Source organism: Herpailurus yagouaroundi, unplaced genomic scaffold (assembly GCF_014898765.1).
Source record: "Herpailurus yagouaroundi ecotype Mexico unplaced genomic scaffold, PumYag 28, whole genome shotgun sequence".
NCBI classification, from domain to species: domain Eukaryota; kingdom Metazoa; phylum Chordata; class Mammalia; order Carnivora; family Felidae; genus Herpailurus; species Herpailurus yagouaroundi.
Window position 1 is genome coordinate 164136165 of NW_024412376.1, and position 21393 is coordinate 164157557.

Below are 21393 nucleotides of genomic sequence, written 5' to 3' on the forward strand. Positions count from 1 at the left end.
ACAGCACTGAGAAGGACCGGCACTGCCCTCTAGTTACCCAGGTGGTTCAGAGAGGTCGGCCCGGGTCCAAGGCCGCACAGCCTGGGAGCAGCTTTCTCCTTTAAGCTCTGCCCAGGGGCCGTGTGGTTGACAAAGAGCTCAGCCAATGAAAGCCCCGCCAGCAGGACCCGCTAGAACAGCACCTGCCTTCCTCTTGCTGAGTCTGAAGTATAAAATGCCCTCTGGAAGGTGGAAAGGAGAGGCCTGGCCCCCAGGAGGGGTGCGGGGGGGAAACCACGGCGGGGGGTCCTCACACATCTTCTGGCTTTTCTCAGCCACCGCGGCACACCAGGCTGGGCCACCCTGGCTTCCAGAACAAACCAGCTGGCTTGTGGTCGCTCTCCTCCCAGGCTCCCCTCCCATACTCATGCTCTGGCTCTCTGTCTCTCAATAATGAATAAATATTTAAAAAATTAAAAAAAAAAAAAAAAAAAAGAGAGAGATAGCAAAGCTTTGACGTGATCCAGCCTTTCCCGTCCGCCATATTGCCTCCTGATGGCACCCACCCCCCCCGAGGGTTGGCCTCACTAGAAACCACCAGCACTCCAAGTCCCATTTTCGATGTAACGTTTGTTATTTTATTGGAAAAAGCTGGTATTAACATATTTATAATTTTATTCAACAGTCGGATAATCCGAGATACCGAATGAAACCAGAATGCACCCATGAGCTACAGAATCCAAAGTGATCAGGTCTGTCTACCTACCACACGTCCAACACCAACCAAGACTTCAGTCCTCAGAGTATTCGAGTAAAAACAAAAACCACCCAACAACTTCACAAGGACTAGGTGAATGCCCATACATTTAAGAAGAGCAGAAAATTTAAACAGAGGAAGCAGCCGAGTTTGTGACTATGTTACTGGCCCGTCTGTCTGCCGCGGCTAGTCCTGCCCCTCCCCCACAACATGTGTCGTTCATAACCTGCTTTGGACATCACGATTTTCCAGGGATCTGAAGGCATGCTTTTCCTCTAGGATCTTTCTTCCTTTTCCTTTTTTGGTTTGCTATCCAAAGCTTCACACAGAAGTAAGGAACCAGGAACTGTATTAAGACCTCCTTTTGAATGCAGTGTAAGAGTGGTACTGTGTAGACGGGTAAGTGTGAAATCTACGCTCTGACAGTAAGTCCTCGCTGCAGTTCGAGTCTCCCCTCAGCATCCGAATCACAAAGGGAAGGGGATTGTGCCAAATATCCGTGTAATTGTGTAAGGCCCTCAGAGCTGGATTTTGGCTTCGACAAGATTTCTATACAATTTACCACATTCTTGAACCTCTTTACAAAGGGGGGAAAAGAGGAATCCAATCCAGTGATTGTTAATTTCAATTAGAATAGATATGTACATATAATACTGTCCAGGTCACCTGGATTTTACAGTGATATACAAACAAACATTCTTCATTCATGTTGATTTAAAAAAAAAAAACAAAACAGGAACGATGGACCCATTTCCTTGTGTAAATATCATATGGCCAGAAGTGAATGCACATGCGTTTTGTGCTTTGATGCACAGAAAAGTACACCACTATCCACTGAGAAAAACCTCGGGTGGGTCTGTTTCCTGGGTTGGGTTACACCCTGTAAAAAAATGTTGGCTTCGGCCTCTGCACTCGGTTTCCTGAATCAGGACGCCCAGCCAGTGGTTCCCCGTCATCTGTCATTCCGTGCAGAGGACAAGTGGGCGGGGTGGGGTGGGCGGAGCTGGTCTCCACGTCCATGGGGCAGGAGCAGGTGCTATGGAGACACGGGCCAGGCCGTTAAAGAAGATGTATCCGGAAATGGTCAAAACATGCAATCTCCTCGGAGGCAGCTCGGTGCACCTGAACGAGGGGCTGGGGTACAGACGGGGGGCGCGGCGAGGTGCCCCACAGAGGGCGGGGGTCTGAAGTCACCACACAGAGCTTGGCACCACGGGGGCCTTCTCCATACTCCGTGCTGCAGCTCGAGTCTCCCCGGACCCTCGTCATGGCCCATCCGCTCTGTCCCGCTTCACAAGATGAAGATAATGTTTCCAGAACCTTCCAGGCAAGAACGTTGCTTTAACACGAGCCGCCAGCGTGGTGGACTTGGGAAGGGCCCGGTGCGCGTGAAGACCGGCTCAGGACTCCTGACTCCACCACTCGGTCAGGACGTGCGTTGGCCAAACTGTTTTCGTTCTCTCGGGGCCTCAGCGTCCTCGCGCGTCGAGTGGGGCTGATAAATTAGTCACCTGTCATCCCTGGCATCTGGCACTCTGTGAGGGGCTGGTGTTTGTGGAGGAAGCGAATGGGTCATGGACAGAGCCGCGTGAGCTCCCTCGAGGGGCCCAATGACCATGAAGCACGACAGGAGAGCCCCGCAGAGTGGGGACCGGATCCGTACGCGTGAAGGGCCGAACGCCGTGCCTGGCCCCCCCGGCCCACGCTCAGCAAAGGCCGGGGCAACGGTGAGAACAGGCACACACGCGCACGGGTGGCTTTCGCTGTCCCCTTTCCTGTCTGGGAACGCCAGACTTGGGGGACTGAAAGACACTGCAAGAACCTAAAAGTGGATCTCGCACCTGTCTGTTCTCAGCACGAATCCACGATCCAAAAGGCAAAGGGATGACCCTCAGCTCAGAGACCGTGGAAATTGCTCCGTCTGTAATCAAAAGAATCCTGGCTGGCTGGTTTGAGTCCGTCGTCTGGTCCCCAAAGCCCCTATGTGGGGGGGGGGGCCGTGAGGCCCCCCGGGGTGCCTGCTGTCCCCTGCGAGTTGCTGCTGGAAGGAGTGAAAAGTGATCCTGGAAATGACAAAGTCCTAACATCGGGACAGGCGGCACGCGGTTAACGAACGAAGGGCCTGATCCCCGAGGCGACGGTCACGTCCATGTTACGGTCTGTGGCTTCAGTGAACCCTCCTTCCTCCCGTTTTCAAACAGCGGCCAGCGGCGGCGGCCCGGCCTGGGGACCGGGAGGGAGGGACGCGCTCCCAGCCGTGCCACCAGACGGCTGCGTCCCCGACGGGGCTCCGCACACACCTAGTGCATCTCAGAGTTCACCTTGTCCTGGAAGATGTACAGGTTGTTGGTGGCCGCGATGGCGATGATGTTCTCGGCCGGGTGCCAGGCCGTGTGCAGGATCTTCTTGGTGAAGTCCAGGCTGTCCACGCTGATGTCGTCCCGCCTGCGCTTGCCGCCCACGCACACGCGCCTGGGCTTGAGCACGGCCCGCGGCTTGCTGCTCTCCCTCGAGGCCTCCAGGGTCACGTCGCGTTTGGTGTTCCGGTCAAACATGCGGAAGAAGTTGTTGTAGGCCCCGGTCATGATGACGCTGGCGGGAGAAGGAGAGGCGTCAGGCGGGTTGGGGGAGGGCAGGGTACAGGGAAGAAACGTGCCACACCTCAAGTAACCACCCCGGGGGCTGCAGGACCTCGCTCCCTGGGGTGGGCCCCCCGCCCCGGTCCCACCTTCCCCTTGGGCTCTGGTCCTCCCCCACATCTCAGCTACCATCTGCCTGTAGGATCCAAGGCCGGGAGCTGAGACCCTTTAAAAAAAAAAAAAATTTTTTTTTTTTTAATGTCTACTTTTGAGAGAGAGAGAGAGACAGAGCACGAGCGGGGGAAGGGCAGAGAGAGAAGGAGACAAAGAATCCGAAGCAGGCTCCGGGCTCTGAGCTGTCAGCACAGAGCCCGACTCGGGGCTCGAACTCCCAAACTGTGAGATCATGACCTGAGCTGAAGTCGGACGCTTAACTGAGTGAACCACCCAGGCGGCCCTAGGGCAGGGGCTGAGACCCCTTCATGCTCCGCCCCAGACATCGTAAAGAAACTTCTCCCATACTTTCCCCTTTGTCCAGGAGAGGCCTGGCCAGACCTCCAGGCACCAGCAGAGGGAAGGCCCCTGAACTGACCCAACGCGCCCTTCACGGCAGGGACCCAGCACCTTCCTGTTCTGAGTAGTTGGGTGACTAAATCATGTGCAGATGTTCACGGACTTTCCTGTCCTGCTAAAGGGAATTTGCCCCTTGTCCATCCACTCCTTCTCCCTCCCCCCTCCAAGGAGAAGGGGTGCCTGGGGCCTGGGAGAAAGGCCATGTGGTCTGTGTGGCAAGAAGGCCAGCGATCGGGGCCTGGGCCTACAGAGCGGGTTTTGGGGTTTGGCCCAGGAGAGTCTCTGGAGCAGCTGGGGGTGGGGGAGGGGGGCAAAATAACCGGGGAGGCGGGAGGGGATTCTGGGAAACAAGGTCCCCTTCCACGTCCTTCAGGGGAGGTGCATACAGACTGGGATTCCTGTCTTCCCTTCGGAAGCTGAGCGTGTCTCTTGGGGAGTCACTGCTCTGAGACAGAGCCCCGCGGCCCCCTAGGTGAACACGGGTTGTGCACACTTTCCACGTCTCCATTTCCCCAAGTCAGGGGGACAGTGCAGTGCAGGGGAGCAGGAAATGTTCAAGGCCGAGGTCCACCTGGACAGACCAGGAGAGCTTCTGTTATTAGGCACCTGGGCTGTGGGAGGTCAGATGCTCCTGGCATGGCTCAGGGGCCCGGGTGATGCTGAGTCACGGGCTGAACGTGACACACCCGAGGCCCCAGCCTCTGCATCTCTACCCGAGACCGGGAAGCCGGCCTCCCGGGGCCTGCACGGAACGGACCAGCTGTGATTCGGTGTCACAGTTACCTCGCCTGTGGGCCATCTCTCAAGGTCAGTCCCTTCTAGGAGGGGCGGGGTCGTGCGGTGGGGAGGCCCCGCTGCCTCCCTGCCCCTCGGAGTTCTGATCCTCTCCAGGAAGGGCCTTGTAGTCTTGGGTCCTGGCAAGTCCGGGCCAACAGTTCCTCTGAGGGAAGTACTTTATGTTCCCACTGACAGCGGCTTCCGGGCCTCCCCTGCCCGCCCTGCACATGCGGTTCCCGGGGATGGCCTGCGCCCGTGAGGCGACGCTTCCCGCCAGAGCCCGCGACCTGCCAAGTTAGCATTTGGTGTCCCTCCCCCGACGCCCGGACCGCTTTGTCCGACCTTGTGTTCAGAGATCAGTGGGTGGGCGCTCGGGGACAATGAGCATGGAAAACCTCCATAAAGCGGTTCGTCTGCCACGTTCCAGGGGTGTCCAGGCAGAGCCAGGCGGGGGTCACCTGGATCCCAGCAGAGGGCAGAGGGTGCCGGCCAACCGGGTGACTGGAGACCAGCTCCACAAAGGAGCTATGCCCAAATGTTCTGGAAGGTTCCAAGGGAACCACAGGGAAAGTGCCGTGCCCCCGGGGCTGGAACGTTTGGAGATTTTGTTACCATCCCCCAGGCCTGAGGGGTGAGAGGGGGAAAGGTGAGAGAAACAGAGACAGAGTGGCAGATCTGTGTGAAGGGGCTGGCTGACCGGGGCATAGTCCACTGAGAGGACAGGGAGGGAGGTGGGACAAACACCCTCTCCCTCCCTGCTTCCCTCCCAGGGTCCCCACTGGTGAAACCTGGTCAGAAGCCAGAGGGCATGCTGGCGTGTTGAGGCACCTGCTCCAAAAACCGTGCGCAAGCTTCTGTGCTGCCTCTGTCTCCACCACCGGGTGGGGGCTCCTGGGGCAGGCCTGTCTTGCCTCAGAGTCCCAAGCCCTGGCTTGGCCTCATCGGGGCAGCGAAAGCTGGCCCTCAGCAGCAGCCACACTGAACCAGACCAAGCCAAGCCCCCTGGTGCCTGCAGAGAAGGCAGTAAATGCTTCGTAAATGGTAGGGAACGAAGGGCCAGAACCTTCTCTTATTCACGGCCAGACCTGCAAGTTCAGAAGGTACCTCCCCCCCCCCACCCCCCACCCCCCCCCGGCAGGTGCTCTCTAAGCCGAATGAGTGAATGAGTGAATGAATGAATGAATTCGGCGGAAGGGTCACAACCCTTCACAACCACCCTCCCAACCACCCTCCCAAGTCCTAGAAATGCACGAAGCGGCCTTGCCCAGCCACCCCTCTGCACTTGACCTGGGACACAGTCCAGTGGGCGGAGGGGCTTCTCTGCGGCTGTGGGGGCAGAGCCGTCGGGGTGGGCTTGGGGGAGGGGCGCAGTCGAGCAGTTCTGCTTCTCTGGAGGTTTGTCTAATCTCCGGAGGGGAGGGGAGGGGAGGGGAGGGTGGGTGGAGAATCCCAAAGTATTCTCTGGCCCTATTCTCTTGTGTTCTACAACTCCGCCCCCCAAACCTTCATCCCTGTGAATAAATCCCTTTGTTGTTGAGACAAAGAAATGGCATGTCGCAGGTGCATGCTGGGAGAGGCCCTCTCACTCCCACCTCCCAGAAGGAGGCCAGGCCAGCAGCCAAATGCGTCCCTCTTAACCTGCAACTCGGAACTGAGACCAGGCCGTGGGAAGGAAAGTGGGCAACAGAGTCAGAGACCCAGAGTTGTTCTCGGGGGGAAAGGCTCACTCCCAACATCAGGCCCCAGGGAGCCCACTGGAGTCCATCCAGGTGCCGGCGGCTCCCGGCAGCTCAGCCCGTGGAGCGTGTGTACGTGGCTGGAAGACAGAGCTGGGGGCCGGGTGACCTGCCGAGGCTGGGGGGACGTGAGGGGCCGCCGTGCGGCCCAGTGCCAGAGTCCCGAGGCCCAAGAGCAGGGGCGCTGCTGGGAACAGGGCTCGTGGCTACCTCTTATAATAATGAGCAGACACTCAGGGACAACGTGACCTGTTCACAGTCAGAGGCCCACGCAGCCGGGGAGGTGACAGCTCCTGGGAGTTTCTGCACCTCATCTCTTGCTTTCTAGAACAGGGTGGGACATTTGCTCTAAGGCTCCAGGCTGCCGCGGTGGGTGGTGTATGGGGCACCCCCAACCCCCGTGCCCGCCCCCGAGGGTGTACACGACCCGGCTCCTGTGCATCCTCTGGTCACCTGAAGGTAGGTGGCCTGACTTGAGCCCGCCCCCTCTACCTTCACCGCCCACATCCCCCTCACCTCTGGCCCAGAGGGACGGCTGCGACGGCTCGCTCACTGGTCTTCCTGCTTCGGTCCCTAAGCCCCCCATCCCCCATGCTAGACTCTCCCACGACACCCACCCCAGGGAGGCCCAAGGACACTTTGACCTGAGACAACTCGCTAAGCTGTGGCCACATCAGTTGCTCTTTCTTTCTCCTGAGCTTTCGGCCATGCTGTTCCCTCTGCCCCAATGCCTTGCCACGCTCCGCGGGCAAATTCCTACCGCTTTCTTGAGACTTGAGAGCACCTCGTCCAGGAGGCCACCCCCGGCCCCCTCCCCTGCAGGGCCCCCACCCTCTCTCCCCCTGCCCAGGGCCCCCCTCCGGTCTCTGCTTTAGTCCATGCAGTGTAAACCACAGAGTCCTCCTAGGCAGGCACTGCGTCCCATCTCTGCCATGTTCCTGGTGCCCTGTGCCCTCGGGGACGCCAACTGGAATCTGCAGCTCCCAGGCTGACACCTGCACGGACAGTTGGGGCACAGCTCTGCCACGTGCCCCGCAGAGGGGGATGCTCAGACCTCGGGGGTCACCGGCTGGGACGAACTCTCACCTCCCGGCCCAGGACAGCAGCCCATCAGACCAGTCCGGCTCAGCAGACCAGGGGGGGACCCGCCTGTGGCCCTGCCAGACGCCCCCCCTTCACTCGCACGGCCGGTATCCATTGGTGTCAGGCGCTGGGTCCGGGGGAGGGCCCCCACCTGCCAGGAGGCCCCCAGGACACGCACAGGCAGGAAGTGCCACTGAGCCAGATGCCCGTGGCCCCAAGCTTTACTTAGAAGGTGCTTCCTGCTTTCACTCCTTCCTCCGCCCTTCTTTACTTGTCACCCCCGTGCCCAGCCCTGGGACTCAGGTGACGCTGCTGAGATGGCAGCAAGAGAGAAAAGATTCTCTCCCTCCCCCAGGGTGAGCAGCTGGGGCACCCCTGCCCTCATCTGGCCTCACCCTGTGGCCCCCGCCCTGCACGGGGCTGCCCCTATTAGGCAGTCATTCCCAGAGCCTGCGGAGAAGAGGGATCACCTGTTGGCCGCAGACCCACTGGGGAGGCTCATGAGACCCACACCAGCCTGCACTCGGCAGCCTGGGGCCGGGGCACCAACACCCACGCTGGATGGGACTCTGAGATCTCTACAGGGCCAAGGCCTCCCCTCCTTGGGCCCAGAGCAGCTGCCAGGGAGCTCAGCCTGGGATCAGGAACTGGGCGTGGCCGCGGCAGGCGCTGGGCGATCTGGGACACTGGCCTCCCCGTAAGAAGTGAGGACAGAGGCCTTTCTCTCCCCACCTGCTTTACTTGGGCCTCCAAGGCAAAGGAGCGCCCCAAGCCCAGGTATTGGGAGCAGGTGCTCGGGCTCGCCCACCTGGCTCCAAATTCTAGCTCTGCCCCTAACATCAATAAAATGGGGGTAACAAGGGAGCCCAGCTTCTGGGGAGCATGGACCAGGAGTCTCAGTAAAACAGAGCAGTACTGGGCCCGGGAACCCCCCCCCGGGCCCCCCCCCGTTATGTTAGATGCCTTGATTCTAATCATGCTCCTGGCCTGAAGTCCCACCGGCTAAGCCTGAGGCAGGACACCCAAACTGAGGAAGCAAAAGGAAAGATTCTCAGGGAAAGGCCCTGCCAGAGGCCACACCCTCCCTCCAGGCCAGCAAGGGCAGAGAAGAGGGGACAGCAGCCCAGCTTTGCTCACTTAACCAGCGAGTGCAGTCACGCAACCGCCTGTCCTTCGGATCCACCAGGGGAAGGGAGAGTGGGGTCACTGAAGTCATTGGCAACCCCGCCCAACTGCTAATCCTCCTCCCGTTAAGATGCAGAATCAGGCTGGGACATGGGAGAGAGGGGGCCCCCTCCCTGCCTGCAAGGAGAAGGGTCCCTTTCATCTCAGGACAGCAGGTCCCAGCACCCTGCAAAGCACTCCAGGACAGAAAGGCCCACTGCTTGCATTCTTACATTCCAGAAGGTTCCCTTAGCAGAGGAAAGGGCAGCCCCTGCCCTGGATTGTGTCTAGGCACGTCGCTTCACCTCTGCTAGCCTCATTTTCCTCCTCTGCACGTGGGGATGCCGATCTCACCGCTCCCGTCCCCAGGGCTCTCTGCCCCCATCCGGCCAGCCGAGGGACTGCCAAGCACAGGGCTCCATGCACCCCCTGCTGGCTGATCATGGCTTGCAATAATCGTGTCCTTGCTGATTGGCTCCCAAAGTGAGCATGTAACCCAAACGAAGCCAATCAGACCCCAGACCCTGGGAGGGTTGCGGGCTGTGAGGTCAATGGCAGGGCAATCCTGCCAGCCACAGGGCGTTGCAGCAGAGCATGAGGCTAGTGTGTAAGGAGAAGCAGGGAGGCACAGAGATGAGGACAGGGAAGAGATGGCCCCAAGGTACACCTGAGCCCTGGGGAACCCTTGCCTGGAACCTCTCAGAACAAGCTGAGGCTGGTCTGATTTCTGCAACAGGAAGACGCTCGGTTGACGCAAATCCCTTTGTCCTAGGCAGAACAGATCAAGGAGAGCTTCCTAGAGGCGGTGGCATTTGAGGTGGGTCTTGGAGGCTCAGCGGGGTTCTTTTTCCCCCCCCCCAACATTCATCTATCTTGGAGAGAGAGAGAGAGAGTGCAAGCGGAGGAGGGGCAGAGAGGGGGACAGAGTCGCCTGACGCGGGGCTCGAACTCACGAACCGTGAGATCGCGACCTGAGCTGAAATTGGAGGCTCAACCGAACTTCCATGGCCGATACTGACTCGTGGACTTTCAGCCTCGAAACAGCCCTGGAAGGTCATGGTTGATTAGAACCATGCTCCAGGGGACAGGTGGGCAGGCTCAGGAGGCTCGGGGGCTAATTCGAGCACACAACTGGAGGGTGGGGGAGCGTGCACCGGAACCCGAGGGTGTCCGGCCCTTCCCTCTACACCAGGCCGCTGCTCTTGCTGGCATTGGGTACGAGGCCACCGTGAGGGCCATCAGACCCCAGCAGGTCTCTGCTGCCATCTGGGCAACAGGGCACATGGGCTCCCCACGGATAGCAGAGGGATAGCTCAGCTGAGCCTGCAGAGTTCGGAGGGTGGTCTGGTCTGTACGAGCGGGGGTCCTGGAGGGCAGCGCTTCTTCTCCCCTTCAGCTCTGAGCTCCTGGGAGGCAGGGACCGTCCTCCACCCACCACGACGGGCTCAGAGGAGGGCTCGGGATGAAGCGGAAGGAGGTGGCACACTCTTGCGCCCTCCAGAGTGTCATAGCCACTGACTAGACACCCCTGAGGTGCGGAGTGAGCTGCTTAGGATGGGCTGAGCCACGGTCACACCCCCCCCCCCACCAAGGGCACCCCATCCCACGGGGAAGGCAGAGGCAAGGAGAAAACACGCAAAGTGCCAAGACACGGGCGGAAAAGTCAGGAGGCTCGGGGCCAAGGTGGAGAGGGCCCTGAGGGCTTCCTGGAGGAGGTGGCCTTGAGTTGGGTCGGTAGTAACTTGAGGCGACAGGAGTGAGCTAGGTACAGTGTGGCCAGGATTCCAGGCTGCAGGAGCAGAGCGGTTGTGGAGGGGGGAGACAATACAGGGAAGCGCGGGACCGCCGGGGAGGGGGGTGGCTGGTATGTTAAATGCGTGGCAGGAAGTGGCTCGTAAGAGGCAGGACAGCTGAGCTCCAACCAGGACAAGCTGGGCGGCTCCTGTCCCTGGGAGCCAGACGTCACCTGTTCACGAGCGCCCCCTGGTGGTAATGTGGATGAAGGGCGTGCATTGGCCATGGCCAGGGGAGACGGCCCCCAACACACACACACACACACACACACACACACGCACACACACACACACACACACTCCCCCGTGGCCAGCAGTAAGTCCCTCTCCTGAGATTCTGACAGCCCCCACCCCAAGACCCACGGCCAGTGCTCGCTGGGGAACCCCCAATGTGTCAGGGTCTGAAGCTCAGGGTATCCCAGAAGCCCCGTCCTCCCTGAGGGTGTCTGGGGTCAGCCTGGGTGCAGCACCCGGAAGGAGTGCTGTGTCGGCCTGGCCTCAAGCCAGCCTTCTCACTGTTATCCAACTGAGCCCCTGTGACCCCCACGCTGGTCCCCGATTGAGAGCTGAGCCAGGTGAGCCCCCGGGATGTCAGCAGCAGCTCCAGGGGACCCCCACCCTGGACCCGGCGGCTCAGCCCCATGTGGGGCCAGCCTACATGCAGGCAGCTCCCTCCCGGCCCCGGCCCCACGATTCCTGGCCCCTCCTCACCACCCCCATCCTAGGGTCCCAGCGTGCCTGTCGCATCACAGAAGCTCTTCCCCTGACCGCGGCAGCACCTGACGGATGCACGGCCCTGAACGACATTTGAACCAAAGGCTGCTGGCCCGCACACCACCCCTCCCCCCTGCACCGCGCTGGACCACAGGACAGGGAGGGGACGCCGGGCCTGCTCGGGCTGTGAAAACGTGACGGGCAGTGCTCTGGGACACAGTATGGTCTGTATCCTGCATTTTCTGGTCACCTGGGCCCCTGTGCTGGGCCTTCCCGTCCACGCCGGCCCTGGGCTGAGCCAGCAACAGGGAAACAGGAACTCACATCGGGCCATCTCCCGGGTGGGTGGGCTGTGAGATGTGGCCGGGCCTGGGGGACCCTGCCAGCCCCAGAGGTGCGGAGCTGTGATGTGCCCGCCGCCCCGGGGGGCCCGATGTAGGGGAGCCGCCAGGGAGGCAGGTGCAGCCATGATGGGGGCGGAGGGAGGGTGTGGAGCAGAGGCCAAAGTTCTCCCTGCCCCCACCCGTGGCGGTCCAGGGAACACCCCTCATCCTCGACAGCCTGGGGATGTGTGTGGCTAGGGCCCCGGCCTCGACTGTTTCCACTATCCCTTCGGAGCCGGGGGGGGGGGGGGGTCCAAGTGGACGGCAGGTGTGGTCACAGGTTGTGACCTGGCTGTCGTTTCCTGCCCTGGCCTGTGAGGGCTGAGAGCTCGTGGGCGCTGGAAGAACGGATGGGCCGCTTCCCACACGTTCATCCATCAGGCTCATCACCAGCGAGTTCCCCAGGATGCCAGGCCAGCAGCCGAGGCGCTCCCTGGCGAGGGGGCCGCTGCACCCGGGTTGGGGGTTACCTGTCACTGCCGTTCCAGGCGCATTCAAACTTGTCGAAAATGCAGTCGTTCTCGTACAGGGAACAGAGCTTGCTCCGCAGATAGTCGTGGACCTGGCGAGAGAAGGGGCCGGTGAGTCGGGGCAGGGGGCGCCCCAGCAGTCCTGGTCCCTGCTGCGAGAAGAGTGTCCCTGAGCGGGGAGGGGCTGTGCCCTCTGGGTCCGGATGGCCCCTCCAGCCCCGACTCAGCCCTGCTCATTGAGAAGGACCGACAGCCAGACAGGGGGACAGGGCCGACCCTAGAGGTGTGGCCAGAGGGGACAGCCGCGGTGACAAAGGGAAGGATACCGTAGGGACCAGATCCTGGCTCCACCCCTCCTCCCCCACGCCGTGTGATCCTGGGCAAGTGACTTCACCCCTCTGAACCTTGGTCTCTTTCACCTTGAAGTGACAAGAGCACATACCTCATGGGCTGTGGTGGGACCAACTGTAGGAGACTGTGTGGTGCAGGGTCATGCTCTCTGAGGATCAGAACCGTCACCCTGAGCACGGATCACGGGAGAAAGGGGAAGGGGAGCCCACACAGGCCTCTCAAACGTGATCTCGGTGCGTGTCACTCGTCCTGTTTTGTGGACGAGGCCCTGACACTCAGAGAGGGTAAGTGACTGGCCCAGAGTCACACAGCTGGTAAGCAGAAGACCAGGACGCTCTTCCAGAGTTAGCTGACCCCACAGGAGAGACGGCGATGCCCCTGTGGCCCGGGGCCACCCGACAGCAGCCTCTGTACCCAGAGGGTCTGGTCGGTGCCCGCTCTCCGCCAGGCACGTGGCCCTGCCCTCTGCGTGGGGGGAGGGGAGGGGACAGCGTACCCAAAGCCTGAACTCCTGGCTCTGCCCCTTACCGTGTGACCCGGGAGTCACTTAGCCTCTGTGACCTCCAGGTTTCCCATCTAGGCAGGGGGTCACGGACCCCTCCAAGCAGACAAACGAAGGGCAAACACCGATAGGTATTTGGGACCCTGATTAACTCCGGAGGAACAGACAGAAATACGTGTTCAACTCCTGTTGGGCAATGCCACAGGCCAGGAGTCAAGTGTAGGGAGAGGAGGGGGGAAGAGGGAGGGGGAAGAAAACAGGTTCTGTCTGAGAACCTCTTATTCATCTTTAAAAAGATGGGGCGCCCCCACCCCCTGCCACCCAGCAGCCTCCAGGGTCCCCAGGCTGAGTGAGGCTCTTCCCTCGGAGCGTCCAGTGCATCTGAGGGTCCTGCCCGGACTTTCTGTGTTTGTGTGGACCCCCTGCTCCCAAGGCTCAGCCCGGTCGTACAAGGTGACTTTCTCGGGTCTCGGCTGAGATGCCCCTCCTCGGAGAGGGCTCCCTCCCTGCCTGCCCACCGGCCCACGGAGCGGGCTCCACGGCCCTTCCGTTCCCACCGCCGCCTGCACTCTTGTGTGATGCCCTCCACACTCCGACGACGTGTGGATGCTCCCCTCCAGCGGGACCTGTCTCCCTGGGGCGCACAGCGGACCATCGAGCTGCCACAGGGGCGGGCAAGAGGCCCCTCGAGGCTGCCCCCTGCGAGCCCCCCGCCCCGGTCCCCCATCCTTCCCGGTACAAAGGCCACAAACAACAGCAGCCCTCTCCACACCGCTCGTCGGTCACACCCCACATGCAGCCAGTCCAGAAGCAGAATCCAAAGCGACCTGGAACCCAGCTGCCACTCACCACGTCCTGTGCTGCTCCCTGCCCCGAACCACCGTCTCCCAGCTCACTGCAAATGCCTCCTGACTGCTCCCCGCTTCTGTGCCCCCCGACCCAGTCTGTCTCCACGGGCAACCCGAGAGACCCCTAAGAAACCAAGCTGGACCATGTCACTCTGCTGCTCAAGACCTTCCAGTGCTCACAAGCCCCCTAGACTCTGCCCCCAGTCACCTCTCTGACCTCAGACTCTTCTTCTCTCCCCCTGCTCACTGTGCTCCAGCTGGCCCCCCACCATTTCCTGACCGCATGAACCACGTGCCCGCCTCAGGGCCTTTGCACTTGCTGTTTCCGCCCCTGGGAGCGCCTTCCCTGCCCCCGCCCCCGACGACTGACGCCCTCACTTCCGTCAGACTCCAGCACTCCTCCTTTCTCTGCCTCAGCTCCTGGTTTGTTTCATTTGCAGCCTGTGATTATTTCATTTGTGCATTTCCTTGGTCTCTGGCCATCCTTCCGGTTGGAATGGATGCCCCTCGAGGCTGCCGTGGGAGCCAAGAGAGGAGGTGGGGGGTGGGGGCACTGGTCTTGTGTGTCTCCAAGACCTGGAGGGAGGGAAGCCTGAGGCAGGGATCACTGGCCCAAGCCTGGGATGGAGCCACTGGGTCAGGGACTCTCGCCCTCCTCCCGTGGTGAGCGTGACGGGTGGGGAACAGCACCTGCCTCCACGGGAGCCCGCGCGGCCTCGTCTGGGCCGAGGCTGGAGGAGGAGTGACGCCCAGGGCACATTACAGCCCCAGACTGCCTCTGACGGGAAGCAGGCACGGATGAGGCTGAGCAGAGGACCCCTGACTGCTTGTGAGTCCCCGGGGAGGCCCCCGGTGACAGGCGCAAAGGCAGCCCCGGAGGAGCTTGGGAGGCAGGCTTACGAACACACACGTGAGAGGCACCAGGGGCTGTGGAGGAGAGAGTGGAGCCAGGGGAGAGACGCGGGAGGGCACGGCTATTTCTCTCAGACAGGTGCCTGCCTCCAGGAGCCTCCGCTCCCAGGGAGCCCCCTGGTCCACAGCCGCACCGCACCCAGGGTCGCTGTCGCGCGGGACCCTGGAGGGCAAGGCTGCGGCTGCCACTTCTCTCTGAGGCGCAGGGTCTAGCCAGACACAGAGCACCTGCCAAATAGGTGTAACCCCTTAGATGCCTGGGGATACACGGTGCCTGGCTTCATGCCGGCCACGGACAGATTCCCAGGGGCTCATGGGCAGCCCCCCCAGGTCTGCATTGTGTGTGCTCCCCGCGCAGTCAGAGCGGCCTCACTGATGCACTCGTCCGAACACACAACACGCACGCATGCACGCACGCTGTTCTCACCCGCCCTCTCCTGCAAAGTGAGCGCCTCCTGCCCTCTGGTGGCAGAGCAAGGAAGAGCAGGGGCTCCGGGGAAAGACCGCAATCCCAGGTCTGCGGCTGGCTAGCTTCCCTACTCCTGCAGGTCTGCCATTTAACTCAACTTCCTCCAAATACAATGGGATAGAGAGAACCCTGGCCCCATTCCCGTGGGGTCTTACTTAACATCGTGCGAACTTTGTTTTCCACCCCCCGACGCTATCTGGGTGGATCTTAACAGAAAAATAAAAAGTCGTAACTTTCCGGAAGGTGCCCCACGCTTCGGCCCAAGGGCCTGACTTGCGAGGCCCGTGCCGAGGACTGAGAAACGTAGCACGCTCCCAGTCACCGCCGCCCGCGCTAAGGAGGGGTGCTCCCCGGGAGAGGACGGGGCTTCTCCCGCCTTAACTGCAGACGCGGGCTCCAGGAGGGGCGACCTCATCCTTCATCATCTGCACCCTCAAACCGGGCCTCGCCTGTCGCTCACCCTTGTCCCCCTGGGCCCCGACGGCAGGAGCCGGCAAGGGGACGGCACTGCCCCCACCCCCGCCTGGAAGGCAGGCCTGGGCCGAGGTGTGTGATTGGGGACAGGCTTTCCGATTTCCTGAGCCTTCATATGGGGCGTATGGAAGCCACCTCTGCAGCGGGGACGCCCCTCCTGGGAGTTCTGGGCACAGGAGGCGGAGGCCGGGGGGGGGGGTCTCCCACCCCTCAGAGGGGCTCCGGCCGTGGCACCCACCTGGTAGGTCTCGATGGGCCTTGCCTCCATGTTAAGGTCCCAGACTTTGACCGTGAGGTAATCCCGGGTGAGCATGTATCGGCCACTGTGGCTGAACTTCACGTCCGACACGGAGGAGATGATTTCGGAGAAGAAGGAGCGGTTGCTGGGGTCCTCGGGCTCTTCGAACACTGTGGAGACAGAGAATCGATTGCCGTCACCGGGCCCCGCGGATCAGAACAACAGAAGACTCTGTTTCTGTCCTGGGCTCTCGCTGTACGGCCATTCATTCACTCATCAAGCCTGAGGCTAAATACCTGTCAGGCCGTGGCCCCGAACCGACCCTCCGAGGAGGGAAGGGGCAGCTTTCGGAACCACGTTTATTGAGCATTTACTCTCTGAGCCGGATTCTGCGCACAGCCCGTCCCGTGCATCACCTCGTCCGATCCCCTGATAAAACATCTGGTCGGTACCACTATCAGTCCCATTTCATGGCCGGGACAACTGAGGCATGGATGGCTAAAAACCACGCCCGAGGCACTGAGCTAGAAGAAAGTGGCCGAGTGGGGATTTGAACCCAGAGGGACACGCGCTGGGCCGCACTCTGCTGCCACCTACTGGCGTCCTGATGTTCACGCACGTGCTGGGCAGCGTCGGGGAGGAGGCTGGGCCCTGCTTGCGGCCCGGGGCCTCTGCTCACGGTGCACCAGGCACTCACGGCTGAGCCCCGCGGGCAGCCACGTTTTGTCTGGCTGCTACGGGGATCGCGGCTACATCCAATCTCGCTGCCACAGATGAAGCCTGAGTCCCATCAGCTGCCCGCCACCCACCTCCCGGCATCTCAGACAAGGTGTTCCACGCAGGAAGTTGCTTCCCGGGCTCCTGAAGGCGACAGCTTGCCGCCCCTACTGGATGATCCCACTCTGGGACAGAGTGCACAGTGAGGGGCCCCCCAGGCAACGTCCCCTCCCTGCTGCCCCTGAGGACAGGGCCTTTGGGGCACATGGAGGTTCCCACCCAGCAGGACAGGTTCTTCGGGGCTCAGTCTACTGCTGGCTGCCCCACCAGTCTGCCCAGCAACACCCTCGCTGGCCAATCAGATCCCACAGTGGCCCTGGTGCTGGAGCAGAGTCCCCTGGTGGGGACCAGGCATTACCCAAGCGTCACCTTAGCCAACCAAGCCAACCAAGCATTATTAGCTCCTTAGGAGCTGGGCCACGGAAGGGCCCGGGGTCACGGGGAAGGACAGAGTGGGAGGCCAACACCTCTTTACCAGCCAGTCTGGAAGGATTTAGACATTTGACAACCTTTCTAGCTGTCCCCACGGACACCGGCTGAGTGGCCACTCTGTCTGCTGGCCCCTGAGTCCCCACACCTGAAACACGGAAGCAGAGAGCTGAGCACATGTCTCTGGAGGCTCACAAGAGTGCCCTCCCCGCCAGCCCCTCCCAGTCCCCAAATCCCATGCATGTCCCACTTCCCAGGTCTGTTCCGGCCCCTTGTCCCCCCATCCGGGACCCCCGATCTCACTCCTGTTCCTGTCTTTCCCAGAAACGCAGCTCTTGCCGAGCTCCCTTCTGCACGGTGGCTGGAAACATTTCATGCCAGCCAGATGCTCTTGCGTCCGATGCATCCATTCATTCTCTCAGACACCCAGTCCACACCGAGCGCCCACCGTGTGCCGGGCACTGTCTGAGACCCTGAGATGCCACAGAGAGCAGTGAGTCTCCTGGAACCAACATTCTCGCAGAGACAGGCAGGAAAACTACATGCTACACCGTCAGGCGGTGATGAGGGCAGAGAAGAGAACTAAAGGAGACAGATGGATAGGAGCTGGTGACCTGGATGGACAGCGCCCAGGGGGGAAGAGCATCTGAGCAGAGATCTGAATGGAGTGAGGCAGAGAACAGTGTAGGTGCTGAGAGAGGAGGACTCCAGGCAGAAGGAACAGCATGTGCAAAGGGCCTGAGACAGGGACACGTGGAAGGTCACATGGACGGAGAAAGGAGTGAGTGAGGCGCCGTGAGCCAAGGGAAGGAGTCATCCCATAGGCCATGGGGGCAGGAGAAAAGGATGCATGGCGAGGTGTGGGTTTCTCCAGGACTCACCTCCCTACAGGGGCAAGGAGACCTCCTGGCACGTCACCTTTAACCTCTAAAACCTCTGAATTCTTATTTTATCTTATCTTATTTATTTTGAGAGAGAGAGAGAGAGAGAGCATGGGAGGGGCAGAGAGAGGGGGAGAGAGCGAATCCCAAGCAGGCTCCACACTGGCAACACAGAGCCTGATGTGGGGCTTGAACACCCAAACCCTGAGATCATAACCTGAGCCTGAAACCAAGAGTCAGATGCGTAACCGACTAAGCCACCCAGGCGCTCGTAAAACCTCCGATTTCTGATTCGCGTCTCACATAATCAATGTTTTGTGCCTCTGACACCTTCATTTCTGGCAGGGATAAGCATTTGTAAAATTTCAGCACTTAATTTCCTACTTGAAGTGCTGAGACGGTGTGTTTTCCTTAAATGAAGAGGGGTATAAACCTGTATTTGAGAGGAGCAGGGCAGAGGGTTTCAGAGAAGAGCGACCCCAAACAATCAGCAGGGACCTAGGTGTCCCCCCCCGCCCCCATTCCTCCCCAGGTTCGAGGCAGGAACCCCCTCTTGACTGAATTAGCATTTGTGCCCCGAAGGGTCGGAACAGAAGGGGAGTTATACAGGCATAAAACGGGGTTGGTCTATTGCACCCCAACTTTGAGGGGCCCCTTGCACCCCATGCCCACTTTGGAGGTTTCTCCGGCCAATCCACCAGGGCTGGCCCAGCTCGCTTCACCCCCCTGCCCCGCGCGGGGCGTCTGGCACGTCCTGTGGGGTAGGTGGGTGGGTGGGGCCCCAAGTCAGAGGAGTGTCTACACAGAGCCATGGGCTGTGTCTCCTGCCAGCTTCAAGGAGCAAGACGCCACAAAGGTCAAAGGCTGGGCGGGCGCCCTAATCAATAGCTGAGAACAGAAACACCAAACGGCCCCGTGTAACCTCAGTTCTGGCCACACCGGGCATTTCTGAGGGCTTTCTAAGCACAAAAGGACCAGCGTTACACGTGATCAAGGGGAAGGGACACTGACGGGTCTTACCTAGGAGTTCTTTTTATTTTCCAAACACTTCTGATACCGCTATTCTTTTGTCAAAAGGTCACCGAGTGTCCCCGCCCGCCCCTCCCCCCCACCCTGGGCGAGCAGCACCCCCCCCCGGGCCTGGGGAACACATAAGGCGGGGGGGGGGGGGGTGTCTCCCTTCTAATTGATGGAGTCACAAAGGACATTTCACAGTAATTATTGCTGCCACGAGTTTAAAGAAACGCATCCCAGAGCCCCTGTCACTGAGACGGGATGAATCCCACCTCTCCCCCCCCCCCCCGCCCTAATTTTGTTCAGGGTGGGGGGGTCTGAATCCCCAGAAATCTCCTGGTTCTTTTTGAATGATTTTGCATAATTAAGGCTCTCATGGTCCTGGCTGGTTCCCTGACAACCACATCCTCCTGTCTGGGTGCCCTACAGCATCGCCACGGTCACACGGTGGGGAGGGGCGAGAAGCACCCCCCCAATGCCCCAAAGTGAGATGAAGGGGCCCCCTGAGGATCCCAGCTCTAAGCACCTGTGCATCCAAGGAATGGGAAGGTGAAACCAGAGGTCACTGCTGGCTTTCCTCTCCAGCCTCAAACCCGGCGGATGGCGTTCCTCTCCTTTGTTTAATGTTTATTTATTTTTGAGAGAGAGAGAGCACAGGTTGGGGAGGCAGAGAGAGAGAGAGAGAGAGGACAGGGACAGAGGATCTGAAGCGGGCTGACAGCAGCGAGCCTGACGCGGGGCTCGAACTCACAAGCTGTGAGATCATGACCTGAGCCGAAGTTGGACGCCCAACCGACTGAGCCACCCAGGCGCCCCACTGATGGTGTTCCACTTTTGCCTAAAGCCCTCCGTGGCTCCCAGTGCCCGCAGGATCAAGATTCAGGCTCCTACAGGTATCAGACAAGCTCCTTCCTCGCCCGGGCTTCATGGGCCACCTGCTCCAGCCACCCTCCAGCCGCCTTTCCTCCAGGGCCCCAGGGCCTCGAAAAGGGTGAGGCAAGCAAGGTCCCTAGGGTAGCACACTAAGCAACCCCTTCCCAGGGTCACCCTAAATGACCTCTTTCGATGCCCTTCCCTGCCATCCCAGGCAACAGAGCACAGCAAAGTTCCGTGCGCCCTCAGGGAAGCCCCTTGACCTGTCCAAGCCCACGTCCCCTCACCTGGAGAACAAGCATGATGTGACCTGCGGAGGTCACCTAACTCAGTGAGGGACTGGAGGAGTTGCTCAGTAAAACTGGGTGGCGATTTCTATGGTAATTTCCCTCACTGTTTTCTCTCCTTGAAATTTCCTTTCCCATTTTTAGTACTCGTCTTTCCTATCAACTCTTATACATCCTTCAGAACCCCAACTCAAATACCCTGTTCTATGCACAGCTTGTCCAGACAGATGCTTTCCAAAGAAATAAACTGCTCACCCTTGCTGCCTGCGCAGCCTGGACTACCCTCCTGTATGGCATCAGCAGGGACGTGCGGTCACTTCGTGGGGCTGTGAGCTCTTGGGCCAGGCGTCCTTCCTCTCTGTCACTGGTCATCTGAGTGACCCTGGCCAGCCTGGAGCTTCACTCAGAGCCCAGACCCACTCGCAGAGTGGACAGAACCTTCCATGCTGCCTCTTCTCTGTGCCTTTCCTGATGCCTTTCTTCCCCAACCTGATACAATCCCCCCGCCCCTGACCCCCGACTTCCCTGGCCACCACCACCACCGGAAGCTAGAGGGTGTGCCTAGTGGGGAGGAACAGGGAGTCAATACAAGACAGTGGGCACAATGGATGCTCACTGATGAAGAGCTGACAATTGTCATTTCCGGTTAAAAACCACCCCCTGCCCAGCGCCATTTGATGGACCCCAGGGGACAAAATAAAAGCCAACCCCCCTGTGGCCCTGGCCCTGCGTGGTCTGCCCCCACCTCTCTGTCTTTGCACCTGTCAGCCTGCCTCTTCTCTCGCCCGCTGGGGGCCCTCAGCGCCCTTCTGTGGCTTCTCTTCCCAGGCTCAGTCCTTCAGAAACTTCCCCGGCTTCGATGCTGTCATTTCCTTGGCAGGTGGCTTCCCCACACCTCCCATCAGCCCGCAAGGGCAGGAGCCCGCTCTCCAGGCAGAGCCTGCTGTCCTCCCGCGCCCCCCCCCTTCCCATTCCACGGGGAGGCTCCACCCCTCCACCATGCCACCCAGCTCAGAGCAGCAGCCCGCCCCTGCGCCCAACCTCACCCCAGTTTATTCTCCACGCAGCAGCTAGAGGGATCCTGTCAGAACACAGCCAGGCCGGGTCGCTCCCTGCTCAAACGCCCCGTGGCTGCTGGCCCTTCAGGGTGAGCCCCAAGCTCTTGCCATGGTCTATAAAGTCCTCTTGCTGTGGTCCCTTCTCTAACCCTGCAGCTCTCTGACCCTCACGCCCACCTGCGCCCTGCGTTTTGCTCCTGCCTTTGCACTGGACGCTCCCTCTGTTGGAGACACTTGCCCCGGCTTTGCCCCCAGATACCTGCAGCCTCCCC

At 60.4% G+C, this 21393-nt stretch overlaps 1 protein-coding gene across 3 annotated transcripts in view; it reads right to left on the reverse strand.

The window, feature by feature from the left end:
• Positions 1-589: 589 nt before the first annotated feature.
• Positions 590-21393, reverse strand: part of PPP2R2C (protein phosphatase 2 regulatory subunit Bgamma) — a 138270-nt gene continuing 117466 nt past the window's right edge. For all 3 annotated transcript variants that reach the window (XM_040488351.1, XM_040488365.1, XM_040488356.1), the window contains exons 7-9: positions 15803-15972; positions 12009-12100; positions 590-3328 (exon numbers count right to left, since the gene is read on the reverse strand). In XM_040488351.1, coding sequence (XP_040344285.1) covers positions 3037-3328; positions 12009-12100; positions 15803-15972 — 554 coding nt within the window. In that variant the 3' untranslated portion in view covers positions 590-3036. The remainder of the gene's footprint in view (positions 3329-12008; positions 12101-15802; positions 15973-21393) is intronic.